Source organism: Selaginella moellendorffii, unplaced genomic scaffold (genome assembly GCF_000143415.4).
Source record: "Selaginella moellendorffii unplaced genomic scaffold, v1.0 SELMOscaffold_40, whole genome shotgun sequence".
Taxonomy (NCBI): Eukaryota; Viridiplantae; Streptophyta; class Lycopodiopsida; order Selaginellales; family Selaginellaceae; genus Selaginella; species Selaginella moellendorffii.
The window spans coordinates 530336-542560 of record NW_003314301.1 but is presented as its reverse complement, the minus strand read 5'-3'; the positions used below and the strand labels follow the sequence as shown (position 1 = coordinate 542560).

The 12225-nt window shown below is 43.0% G+C and overlaps 3 protein-coding genes across 4 annotated transcripts; 1 reads left to right on the top strand and 2 right to left on the bottom strand.

Annotated features, from left to right (window-relative positions):
* Positions 1-1473: 1473 nt before the first annotated feature.
* On the bottom strand, positions 1474-4633 carry LOC9633807 (galactolipid galactosyltransferase SFR2, chloroplastic). The gene is made up of 11 exons (XM_024684348.1): positions 4501-4633; positions 4170-4454; positions 3546-4092; positions 3281-3422; positions 3061-3227; positions 2776-2997; positions 2543-2717; positions 2249-2482; positions 2035-2184; positions 1849-1978; positions 1474-1785 (listed from the first exon to the last, which is right to left on the bottom strand). The coding sequence occupies exons 2-11, from the start codon at positions 4345-4347 to the stop codon at positions 1517-1519; spliced, it is 2214 nt and encodes a 737-aa protein (XP_024540116.1). The 5' UTR covers positions 4348-4454; positions 4501-4633; the 3' UTR covers positions 1474-1516.
* A 52-nt stretch (positions 4634-4685) lies between these two features.
* LOC9660338 (zinc finger protein ZPR1) lies at positions 4686-7047 on the top strand. Of its 2 annotated transcripts, XM_024684362.1 has the most exons (16): positions 4686-4791; positions 4855-4899; positions 4947-4987; positions 5058-5139; positions 5186-5230; positions 5287-5343; positions 5400-5459; positions 5514-5641; positions 5707-5944; positions 5998-6064; positions 6117-6187; positions 6237-6326; positions 6393-6501; positions 6558-6649; positions 6713-6818; positions 6878-7047. In XM_024684362.1, the coding sequence occupies exons 1-16, from the start codon at positions 4738-4740 to the stop codon at positions 6949-6951; spliced, it is 1359 nt and encodes a 452-aa protein (XP_024540130.1). In that variant the 5' UTR covers positions 4686-4737; the 3' UTR covers positions 6952-7047. The 2 variants fall into 2 exon arrangements, 1 of the variants encoding a protein (XP_024540130.1); XR_002993448.1 differs by lacking the exon at positions 6878-7047 and having other exon boundaries at positions 6393-6505; positions 6713-6802.
* On the bottom strand, positions 6948-7799 carry LOC9633806. Its single transcript, XM_024684363.1, has 4 exons — positions 7715-7799; positions 7578-7646; positions 7365-7510; positions 6948-7305 (listed from the first exon to the last, which is right to left on the bottom strand). Exons 1-4 carry the CDS (start codon positions 7794-7796, stop codon positions 7066-7068), a joined length of 537 nt encoding a protein of 178 aa, XP_024540131.1. The 5' UTR covers positions 7797-7799; the 3' UTR covers positions 6948-7065.
* Positions 7800-12225: the final 4426 nt, after the last annotated feature.

The window sequence follows — 12225 nt, the reverse complement described above, 5'->3', positions numbered from 1 at the left end:
GCGCGCTAGCGTTGAATCAATAACATCCAGTTTGCTACTCACAGAAGCGAAAGGCATTTTGACGTAGAAGTGCGTGAGGCCCTGGTGCACTGCCGAAGTCACCTCCTTAGAAGAGTACTCGCATGGAATCACCCATAGCAGAATATGTTTTTTCGTCCCGGCAGCTGCAAACGGGTTTTCCGCATTCTCAACAGTACGATAGTGCCGTTCTTCGGCATTCTCTGCCACTGAAACATGCCATGCGACCACCATGTCCTGGAACTCAAGGTAGAAATCCAAAACAATGTGGCTAAATAGCTTCGGCAGGTACATGCATGGCGAAGGCTTTCGACACGCGTTGAGAACATCCACCGACATCGGTCCACCGAAACTCTGCACCTCGGGGTTCTTCACGCTGAACGCCTCGTTGATGCGGTATGAAATCTGGAGGTCAAAGAGCTTGACTGCCAGAATCACAGCTTCTTCCACATTCCAGCCGATCCGAATTAGCGTTGTCGTCCCCGTTAATTGATCCTGTCCAGATTCTAACAAGCTCGCACTGCTTGTCAACTTCAGCTTCCTCGATGAGTTCTGCCAACTTCACATAGGCAAAGCTCCATAAGCCATCGGTAATGCAGTCAAGCGTACCATCTGGGCCCCTGTAGAAGCACCTGGAATCCAAGAGTGGAGTGAGACGTTCCACCGTCCAGCTTCCCGTCAAGTGTTTCAGTATATCTGTTCGCTCCCACTGGCTCTGAATATTGTTTTGGCTTTAGTTAAGTTCCCTTGCCAAAGTTCTCGTTTATTGTACCAGCTCCTACTTGTGATCTCAGCCTCGAGAGATGCAATTTCCTTTTGGAACTTGTCACCACCCTGTGCGTACACAAGCAGTAGCTTTGTATTTGTACCAGTGACACGCCAGTCCACTGTATCTCTTCCGATCCGGTATACGTTGCAGAATTGCACGAGCTCTGCGCCCTCAAGTCCCTCGGTTATAAGCTCAACGAAATGGGTTTTGGGATTGCGGATCACTTCGTTCCATTCACCGGAGAGCAAAGCACAAAAGACTACATTTTAGACATTCACAATGCCAGCTAGCAAAGCAGCAGCACCACTCTTTGTTGAAATTACGTTGCCACCGTCTACTACAATCGTAACTCTTACTTTCGAACGCATCAGAAAGGCCACACATTCAGAAATCGTTGAAAGGCTTGGCCATGGCGGGGAATCCTTGCAGTTGCTTCCGGATTCTTGCAGAGCCTTCGAGCATCAAGGAAAATCATGCAGTGGCCTTCCTGAGAAAGGTATCTCACAGTGGCAAGCAGGCTGGTAGGCTGGTCCGATGATATGCCGAAATCCATACATATGGTCCTCTCATCGCTTCCAGTTCAACGCTTTTCCTTGACTCCTTAGAAATTACCAAAGACGGTCCATTCTTAAACCCTAAATTTTACAAAGATAAAACTATAAATTTAATTTTCTTTTTCGCAACAATAAATTTTAATTGTATCCTTCCATTTAATTTCTTAATTTCTTGTTATACAGTCAATGGGACCTCTTCCTGTGGAGCTTCCTCACGAACTTCTTCTTCTTCTTCTTCTTCTTGTTGATTCATGGTGTCAACTTGTTCGACTTGGTCACTATCCAAGCTAGCCTTCGTTCCTGGCTTACTTCTTCTAAACAAGAGAACTCGAAACACGGCTCTCAGCGCCCTGTTGAGTGGATCTTGCAAACCATCCACTTCATAGTGGCCAAACCTCCAATCTCTTTGGACAAATGGTCTCTCGATTGGAACGTCAAGACCCCCTGATCAAACATCATCAAAGTTTATACCATGAAGAAGAGAGGGAACAAAAGAACAACGCTTACCAGCATACATCAAACCATTTGCATCCACCGCCCGATAGAATGGTCTTTTGGTACCTTTAGCAGCTGCGTCTTGCAACTCCTTCCAAGCGGTAGCTCTTTGCTTTCTCGTGACCTTTCCAGTTCTTGCGAGCTGGAACAAAACCAAGAAAACTTACTCAGGAACAAAAGTTGAAAAGAAAACTTCACCTCTGCAAAGAGATAATACGAGGGTCGTGGACACCTCGCGAGATTGTTTCGGCGATCCACAGCAGCTAATCCAAACTTCGGACCATATCCATCAGCCCACTCCCAATTGTCCGAGACGGTCCAGAAGCAATAGCCTCGGATTGGTACACCCTGTAGATTAAAGTTATGTCACAAAAGTTTTTGCAAAGAGAAAAGATGAAACTTTGAAGCTTGCCTTGTTCATGGCAGCACGAATGGCCAGCAAATGCTCGATGATGTAAGGCCTGCGAATCAAATCTGTGCAATCCGAGACTCCATTCTCAGTGATGATAAAAGGGAAGCCACAGCTCTTGTATCGGTCGTGAAATGCCAAGAGCACACGATAGAGCCCATCCGGATATATCGCTCGTGCTGACTCGCTATACTCTTCGTTCTCAACCAGCTTTAATCCTGGTGCTGATATGAACTCCTGAAGAAAAAAAAAACGTTTTTTTTTTACTTCTGTTTGAGAAAATAGATGGAATATCACCTGACCGTAATAGTTGAGGCCGAGATAATCCAGTTTCTTACACACAGCATCAACGTATGGAAAATGTGTCTTCCAGTTGCTAATGACGGCTGCCGAGACGTCGAAAAGACCGTACGGACGAACAAAAGATACGTGATGAGATATCCCAACTTGAGTCGTCTGGGATCGTCTTCGACTGCTCAAAAGAAGAAAAGAAGAAACCTTGGCGAACAAAGAATGAGAAAAACAAGCACCTTATTTCGTGGATGATATCGTAAGCTTGGTTGTGAGCATCGGCCATCAAATCCATGACTCGATTAAACACTCCTCTCGGCATCACCGCGGTTGCGGTCTCCAACAGATCCGGATGACCACCCGGCCACGCTCCAGCGCAGTAAGTCAGCATCGCAAAGACGTGCGGCTCGTTAATTGTCACCCAGAAATCCACCATCTCTCCGTATTCTTCGACCACCAATCTAGGAAAACAATGAAGAACTCTCAGTAGAACTCTGAAACTTTGAATCCCTTGTGATCTTTACCTCGTGAAATCCAGGAAATACTTGACAGTTCGTTCCTCCTTCCAGCCACCATAGCTCGCAGCCCAGGGAGGAAGAGAGTGGTGAAAGAGCGTGAGCATGACTCGCATCCCGTGAGCACGAACTCGCTCGATTATATGCTTGTATCGCTTCACCGCGCTCCAATTCACCTGAAAAACACGGATTTTAGTTTCTTCGATCTTTCTTTGTCGTGAGAACTTACTGCTTGCTCAAACGAGATGTCCTTTGGCTCCAGAGGAACTATCCTCGTCCAGTCCACTCCCATGCGAAACACAGTGACGTTGGTTTTTTGCGAGAGTTGGAGCTCGGTGTCTGGATCGCTCCAAAATCGAACCCGTTCTTCACTGATCACAAAAAAAGAAAAAAGAACAAACTGTCACCATGAATGATCACGAAGAGAAACGAAAAAAACTAGAACTAGCAGCAACAAGATAGAGCAAAGAAAGAAAGAAAGTATAGAAACTTACGGGTGAACAACGTTGTGCCAGGCAGCTACATTAAGCTTGGCATCCTCCGGCTCTTCGTCCTCAGCGAACCTTTCAATGCCTCGAATCATGGCCTCCATAGCCACCCTGGCAAGCTTCCTCCCTTTCTTTGGATAATTGAATTGCAAACGCGGCTCTTCAGTGGTGCTCTTGGCTCGAAGAAGAGCCGGAGGAGTAGCACTTTCTTTCCTTATCAAGCTCGAATCCAGCACCTGTTCCTCAGAAATCTGGTCACTCTTGGGAGATTTCGATCTTTCCGCTTTTTCCTTCTCATCGACAACTTCCCACTCCGTGAGTTCTCCAGCCGTCGCAGATTTGGACTTTGACGCCAACAGCTCGTCTGATGCTTGCCGGAAAGTGTTCTCATCTTTTCTCGCATCGTCTCTGTCCATCTCTCGTTCTTGGATAAACTCCTGTTCTTGCTTGTCGGGAACAGTCTCCCTTGCAAATTCAAGCCATGCATCGTTGAGGTTGTCCTCGACGTGAGCTGGGGCTGTTGCTAGAGCGAAGAAAAATCCTCCATCTTCAGCTGGAACAAAAAAAAACACTCTTTTTCTTGTCAAGTACCGATTTTTCTTTCTAAAAACAATCGAAGAGAAAAATTACCAGGCTTGTCGATTGGAAAGCTTGCGAGAAGCTCCTGGCTCTCATCGATTGGGCACTCAAACGGAGCTAGCTTTTTTCTGCGAAACTGGAGATAGCCAATCGTGTTTGCAGCCACGGTGAGGACTCCAGCGGCGCCAACGATCTTGGTGGCATTGATGAGAAGAACCCACGGAGCCATTCGATCGAGACTGGAGTGGAATGGATTGGAGCGTGATTCAGTGACCAAGAGAAAAAGCTTCGTTCCCCCTTTTGCTCTTCAAGAACGATCCATCCGCGATGAAAGTTCTAGAAGTTTCATCGATCAATCCATCCATTCAAGCCTTCCACATACCTCGCAGGAGAGATTTAAAGCTGCCCACGATGCTTCCAGCTGATCGAGCTTGTAAAATCTGGAGAAGGCGTGAGGCAGGCGCAAGGCATCCCCATTTTCTCCTAGCCACGCCAAGCGCTAGTATAAATGTGAGTTTATGCGACCTCCAGGTTACGCCACGTGGATGGCTGTGGTTAGCTCAGTTGGGCCTTGGTGTTTAGGGTTTATCGCGAGTTAGAGTTTTAGGGTTTATGAGCTATGGCGGAGGACGCGCACGAGCTGGAGAGCCTGTGCATGTCCTGCGGAGAGAATGTAGCGAATTTTGGAGATTTCGACTTGCGCTGGTACTGATTTTGCGGGATTTTGATGTTCCAGGGGACGACGCGGCTGCTTCTCACGACGATTCCCCATTTTCGAGAGGTATGAATAGTAACTATGCAATCCGTGAATGATTTTGGTTTATCTAGATCGTTCTCATGGCGTTTGAGTGTCCACATTGCAACGAGAGGTTAGAAACTTTGTTCTCTCTTTCGGATTTCAGTAGCTCCAAAGTTTTGTTTTATTTTTTTCTTTGCTAGGAACAATGAAGTACAATTCGCTGGGCAACTCCAACCGCAAGGCTGCCGTTTCACATTAAGTGTTCCACAGCATGACTTAAAGGTGAGACAAAGCCGATTCGTTATCCCACTCAAACATTTTTTTCTAGGCCTTGAATCGCCAAGTAGTGAAGTCAGATTCGGCTACAATCAAGGTATGATTCCATGTCTTATTTGATTGTTCTTTTATTTATTTTATTGTTTTCCTCAGGTCCCAGAGTTGGATTTTGAAGTGCCACCGGAAGCCCAGCGAGGAGTTCTTTCTACAGTATGCCTTACGTTACTTTCAAGACAAAGATCGAAACGCAAAATTACTACTTACAGGTGGAAGGAGTTCTCCTCAAAGCTGGAGATGATTTGGAACGATTGCAAGAAGAGCGTCGGGTAAAGATTGTTTCTCTTATTTCGCTAAACGTTAAGTATCATTCCGTCTTGTAGAAAGTGGACCCTCATACTGCGGCTTCTATAGACGCGTTTATCCTCAAGTTAAGGGCGTATGCTAGAGGTGAACAGGCTTTCACATTTTCACTGGAAGATCCATCTGGGAATAGCTTCATTGAAAACCCGTATGTTGTCTTTTCTTTCTTGGCTTACTTCCTGAGTTTGCTTTTCCTCGTTTTCATTACTACAGGAATGCACCTAAAGAGGATCCAATTTTGTTGCGCGAGCACTACGACAGGACGCATGAGCAGCAAAAGTCGCTCGGGTTTTTGTCCGTAGATCACGAAAACGAAGACGGAAAGCAAGAAGAAGATGTTGTCGAGGAGTTACATGGGGCCGTTGGTGCTAAGCTTGCTCAACAAGCTATAGCACAGGGGAATAGCGAGCAGATTTCTGCTGCACTTTTCAAGTACACGGCTCCTGAGGAGGTGTGTACTTTGTTTTTTCTTTTCTGAGAATTTTACCAGAGGTTCTTTGACAGGTGATGACTTTTCCAGCCACTTGTGGAGCTTGTGCGGGACGATGTGAAACACGCATGTACATGACAAGTATTCTTTTTGTTTCTCTTTCCTTCGTTGTAGTACTCATCCTTTGTTCCAGATATACCATATTTCAAGGAGGTAATAGTGATGGCAGCATCTTGCGATACTTGCGGGTTTAGAAACTCCGAAGTAAGCTTCTGTTTTTGGTTCTTTGTTGTGAAAATCATCTTACACTTAGGTGAAACCTGGTGGAAGCATATCAGCTAAAGGAAAGAAAATATCTCTCGCCGTGGAAAACCAAATAGACTTGACAAGAGACTTGATCAAAGTAAGAAGTTCTTGCAATGTTTATGGTAGTGATATACCTTCTTTTTTTTTAATCTTTTCCGATTAGTCAGACACAGCGGGAGTAGAGATTCCGGAGGTGGAACTTGAACTAATGCCCGGAACACTTGGCGGTCTCGTCACGACAGTCGAAGGACTAGTCAAGACAATCTCTGAAAGCAAGTAAGCACTCTCCGATCAAGCAGTGTTTCTGACGTATTGAATTATCTTCAAGAGCTCAAGAGTGTCCATGGATTTGAAATCGGAGACAGTGCGGAGATTGTCACAAGACAAAAGTGGATGGAATTTGATGCCAAATTGCAAGATGTAAGTCATGTATACTTTTGTTGGTTTTTTGGCTGACTATGTGCTGTGTTTTAACGACTCTAGTTACTGGAATTGAAAAAGTCATGGACGCTTGTTTTGGATGATTCCCTTGGCAATTCATTCATCGCTCCATGTACGGATTCTTCAAGCGATGACAATCAAATATCTGGTGAGTGAACTTTTCTTTCGTCATTGGTGATTTCTAAACGATCGTTTTCATGCGTTTAGTTCGAGAATACGAGCGCTCCTGGGAGCAAAACGAGGAGCTCGGCTTAAACCACATGAACACTGGAACTTCTTAAGAAAGAGACGAAGTATCTTTCATTACGTCTCACAAACTTGTGAAGCTTACTACAAAAAAATTGAATCACAGCTCACTCGAAGAGTATCAAAATTCCTTTTTAGTTGTGAGAAGCTTAGAGCGATGGTACCTTGCCCCTGATGTAATCCTTGAGAAGTCCCTTCTCCAAATCGATCCGAGCCTTCTCCGCGGAGCTGGATGGCTTGATCTTCCTCTTCTCTTCCAGCATCCACTTGTAAAGCTCGATTTGCTCGTCGTGAGATACGTGCGGTGCTTCCGGCTTCTTCACTGGAGCCTCCATCTTTTTCTCTTCCACTTTAGCTTCCGGAGCAGGCACTACCTTTGGTTGATCGATCTAAAGCAAGAAAAAAGAAGAAAACTTTGAGCTCAAGCAAAGAATTACTTCATCCATACCTTGGATTGAGTAGCGGGGACGAACACTGGGTCTTTCTTTTCCTTCTCCCCGGAAGAAGCCTCGTCTTTGGCACTGGCTTGTCCTTCTCCCTCGGGAGGCTTCTCCTTCTTCGCAAAGAATTTGTCTTGGTTAAACACCGCATACGCTGCGAATCGCAGAGAAGAAAAAGAGTGTAGGATCTAGCGTTATCTGGATCGAAAATCGATACTTACACACCATCGCGGCATTCAAAGCCAGCAGCGTGTAGACGACATGCCGATAGCGATACCACGGCCCAGTGCCTGGATTCAACCATTCAATCGCTCCATCATCAGTGAGCGATGATCGAAATCCAGCGCGAGCGTCTTACCGAGAGGCGTCTTCTTGGACGAGACGGGAGGAATGGGATCCGCGGCGGTACCTCCCTCCATTTTCTCGCTCGCTGGCTCCATCCCAAAAACCCTACATTTGTTTCTTTCTTCCACTTTAAATCATAATTAACAGAATATGCCAAATTACCCTTAGCGGAATAATCGAATTGCCGTGAATTTTGGAGGAAACCCTAAAAAATTCAAATTTTAATTTGTTTTATATTTAATATATTTTAGAATGATCAATATAGAAAATAACAATATTTTCTTACATTCAATCACAAGTTAAGAAAATGTTCGTCGATATCTCTCAATGAAGAAGTGAAACATCAACATTGTGATACTTGGAACTTCCACAATCGATCCATAAGAGGTTATTCCGCCCTTTGACAATGAAGCAAGAATCCAAGCTTCTGGCAGTATGTCACTCGAGTCTGTGCAGTGATAGTGATGAGGATCACTCCCTTCGTGAAATCTTCCATGACCATGCACTTCTCGAGCATTGAGCAAAGTGCCTCCCAGATTAGTTTTGGTTTAAGCCAGACGCAAAGACACGCTATCATCAAAGCCGCAAGCTTACTTGTCACTCAACCAAAGGGCTTGGGAGGCTTGGAGAAGTCCTCGTCTGGGAAGTAGTGCCTCCTCATCTCGTCGATTCAGTTCCACTTGCGAGAGCCGTCGGGAAGAACAAAGCAGCCAGCCTTTGACTTGTACGTTCTCTTTGCCGGCATGGAGAAATCCTCGTAGTGCCGCCGCATCTCGTCGATCGAGTTCCACTTCCTGGAGCCGTCGGGGATGACGAATCCACCCGTCGGGGGTCTTGTAAGTCCTGCGCGGCAGCGGCTCGTTATGGCAGTTTGGGAAGTAGTGCCGCCTCATCTCGCCCACCGATGTCCAGTTGTTGATCCTGTTTCCAGCAGCAGCTCCTTCCTCTGGATGAACCAGCGAAAGAGCTCCTGGTTGCTAAAGATTGCGACGGGGAGGAGAGAGGATTTGCTAAGGATTTGCATTTGCTGGCGATGGCGATGGAGAAGGATTTGGTGGCGTTTGAGAGCTTGGGGAGCGCCAAAGACATAAGAACTCGCAGGTGAGCCGACGTCTCCACCCAAGTAGCTCGTGCCATATCCAGTTCCAGTGCCAGGTAGAGCTGAGCTTGATCCAGTCTGAGGGGACGAGCTCGAAGTTTGGCCTGGCGTGCTTGATCTAGTCGAAGCGGATGGCGTTGGAGTAGACGATCCAGGCATCGATGATTCTAGTGTGGATTCTCCAGAAGCCGGTGTTGATGGTGATGATCCCGTTAAAGCTGGCGAAGTTGATGATGACGCTACCAGCGTCGGCTCGCTGGCTGACGAACTACTAGATCCTACTGAAGCTGCCGCTTCAACACCAGAGCCACTCGCGGAAACTGACGGTCCCGCACTAGATCCAGAACTCTCGCCTGCGATTACCAGTGTCAACAACATTGTAGTCAATCTTAGAAACCAAACCACCAAACTCTTGTATGCCGATCGATCAGCAAAAATGGACGATAAATGAAGAACAAACATTCGTCCCACTCCTAAAGAGAGAGAAAAAAAAAAAAGATTCTAGTGAAGCCATAATGTAAAAATGAAGTCGAGAAAATAAAAATGCATGACTTTTACATTTGAAAAAAGTTTCTAAACTCCATATAAAGGTTTGAATAAACAATAGATTAGTTTTGGTTTAAGCCAGACGAAAAGGTCACACTCACAAGAAAAAGTACCCCTCATCTCTCAGGAATCCACCTCTTTTGCCCAGCTGAATTTCACTACAACCAGCTTGCTCTTGCTGCTCCACCCAGCACGCACAAAAACAAAAAGAAAAAAGAACACAAGAGTTACTTCTGGTAAAGCAACTTTACACGAACCTGGAATGCTGTTGATAGATTTTGCCCTTGTTGTAAACTTTGTATGGATCAGCAGGAAATATGATCCAGCAGATAATCTTGTTGTGACCTTCGACCGCTGCTTTCAACATCTCAAATCGCCCACAACGATTTGCACCGACTGGGCTAGTGACATTCTTTTTATATGAACTTGGAACTTCAACTACGTGGTTCCAAGACATGATAGCGTCTTATGCAGTTGAGTGTTAAGGGTTGAGTGGTCTAAAGTCTCGGAATCATCATTCCGTACTAAAGCCTTTTCACAGAAGTTTAAGTTAAAATAGAATGCCTCAAACATTTGCCCATTACAGGCAAATGCTGAGAGGAGAAGAGACATTACCTTAACTTTGTATCCTTGCAACTGGAGCTTCTGGATGAGCTACCCGACTGGTAGCGCCCACGACCAGCAGCATTGTAAACTCGGCATTGGAGATGGTGAATAGGGCCGCCGACGGTTCACATTGTAACTTGTGGAAGAATTTGAGGGATCATCCGCGCAAGCTATCATCAATCACAAGAAACCGAACGGAGTTGAATTTCTTCGAGGATTGAGACTCACTGCTTGGATCGTGCATTGGCATGAGGTTCACGCTTGCGCCATTTCACGAACGTTTATAACTCAATCAGATTTTATCATAGTATATTCGTACTAAATTTTTGAATACTTGAATACTGGTTCTTACGTGTCAAAATCCAAAAAAGCAAAGAATGCATATACGGTGAGATATTGCGAGAGTAGATTTCTAGCAGTATGATTTCTAAGAAATCCATAATATAATAGATTTGCAAAATGGTCATTAGATCATATTTTTCACCATCTAATTCACATGATTTGTTTACTAATCTGTTTCCTTTGTGTAGCCTTTACAAAGCTCATGAATGTACCACTCAAGAGAAATAACATCCCAATCTATTAATAACAATTAATATATTATAAAAATATCTTTGAAACGGATATTCTTAGAATATTTTATATAAGCTAAATTCTTTAAATTCAGTCTAAGTTATATCTATGTATATATACATACATATATATCTTTAATTTTACTTACATAATTTGTGATTTGCTGTTTTTGAAGACCACCAAATATTATTTGGTGATTCAACTTTATAAGCAATAAAATTACAATCATTTTGCAAAGTATAATATGTAAATAATAGGCAATTTGGTTGATAACGGCAATAAAAATTATTTGCCCATATAACCTCTTTTTTATATGAATATATTACAAGATTACCATCATTTTGAACTTTTAAATAACAATTATTATAATTCATATTTATTGGAGTATCCCAAATTTTATTTCTTTCTGAATATAATACTAAATTACATTCAGATTCTAATAATAAAATATTATTTCCATTTGGAGATATTAAGAAATCTCCCTTGTATAAAAGTTGACTACCACTTTCAAGTGTATTACTTGCAATATCACAGTCTTTTGAATTTTGACTTCTTATATTATATATAAATAGCGGTGGTTGTTGTGACCACCATACTGCCATAGAATATTGTATTTGATAATTTATTGATGTGATTTTAGCTGAGCTTGCACGATTTAAAACCATTGCTTCATGATTATTTTGAACTAATGGGTTTAAGCGTTGCATCAAGTTTATTCCTTTAATCACTGTATTAGTTACCTTACCTGTTCCACAAGTATTCGATTGATGCTCAAATCGTTTTATCCTAGCACAAATAATTCCTCGTGAAGTTTCTATTAGAGTTAAATCTTGATATGTTGTAGAATAATATCTATAATAATCAATATCTCTTATAAGTCTATGAAATCCATTTATAATATTATTAATATCTTGCTCCTCTAAGTTTTTCCCTGGTCCATTATCTCCCCATTCATAGGTGATTGAAAATACATTTTTAAAAAATAAATAATAAAGTATAAACTTGTACACAAACATAAAAATTTTAAATTTAATTTTAAATTAAATTAATAAATTATTGGATAGGACTTATTATTTATAGACAATCTCAATGTATTATTTTTTTATTCCATTATTTTTATTCTAATATAAAAATTTCACAAGGCAAATAATAAATACAAAATGGTATTTTTTATATATATTTGATTCTCTCAAACTATTGCTAAGCTTGAATTGTTTTAATATTACAACATAATTACTTATGCTATTTTGTGATAAATATAACATTTAATCAACAAAACAAAGGAGTAAAATACCTTTAAGCTTTCCTCAACCAATGATCCCTGGAATATTTGTGGAATACACCTTAGCAATTAGGGCACGACTCTTCGTCCAGAAGGGGTCGACAGAATAAGGATCTAAGAAGAAGAGGATGTATATGAAGAAATAAAGAAGATGCCAATTTGTATAACTCGACAAGAACAATCTCGAGCAATGGAGATCCTCAAGCGCATCAATCACCCACTGCTCCAGCAGAGAGAGGACAGTAGGTCCCTGTTTTCTTTTCCCTTTCTTCATTCAACGCCGGTGCAGTAGGCGATTGATGCCCTTGAGGATTGGAATTGCTCGAGATCATTCTTGCCGAGTTAGACAAATCAGCATCTTCATTATTTCTGCGCTCGCTCCGTCGGCGTCCTCGTCGACTACGATGCCCATCCCCTC

Coding starts and splice junctions, on each gene's coding strand:
- LOC9633806 (XM_024684363.1), bottom strand. CDS start 7,796: ATGGAGCCAGCGAGCGAGAAAATGGAGGGAGGTACCGCCGCGGATCCC. Junction 7,511..7,577: donor TTTGAATGCCGCGATGGTGT/GTAAGTATCGAT, acceptor TGCGATTCGCAG/CGTATGCGGTGTTTAACCAA. Junction 7,306..7,364: donor TCCCCGCTACTCAATCCAAG/GTATGGATGAAG, acceptor TTCTTGCTTTAG/ATCGATCAACCAAAGGTAGT.
- LOC9660338 (XM_024684362.1), top strand. CDS start 4,738: ATGGCGGAGGACGCGCACGAGCTGGAGAGCCTGTGCATGTCCTGCGGA. Junction 6,065..6,116: donor AACACGCATGTACATGACAA/GTATTCTTTTTG, acceptor CCTTTGTTCCAG/ATATACCATATTTCAAGGAG. Junction 6,819..6,877: donor CGATGACAATCAAATATCTG/GTGAGTGAACTT, acceptor TCATGCGTTTAG/TTCGAGAATACGAGCGCTCC.
- LOC9633807 (XM_024684348.1), bottom strand. CDS start 4,347: ATGGCTCCGTGGGTTCTTCTCATCAATGCCACCAAGATCGTTGGCGCC. Junction 3,423..3,545: donor TGGCACAACGTTGTTCACCC/GTAAGTTTCTAT, acceptor TTTTGTGATCAG/TGAAGAACGGGTTCGATTTT. Junction 1,786..1,848: donor AAATGGTTTGATGTATGCTG/GTAAGCGTTGTT, acceptor ATGTTTGATCAG/GGGGTCTTGACGTTCCAATC.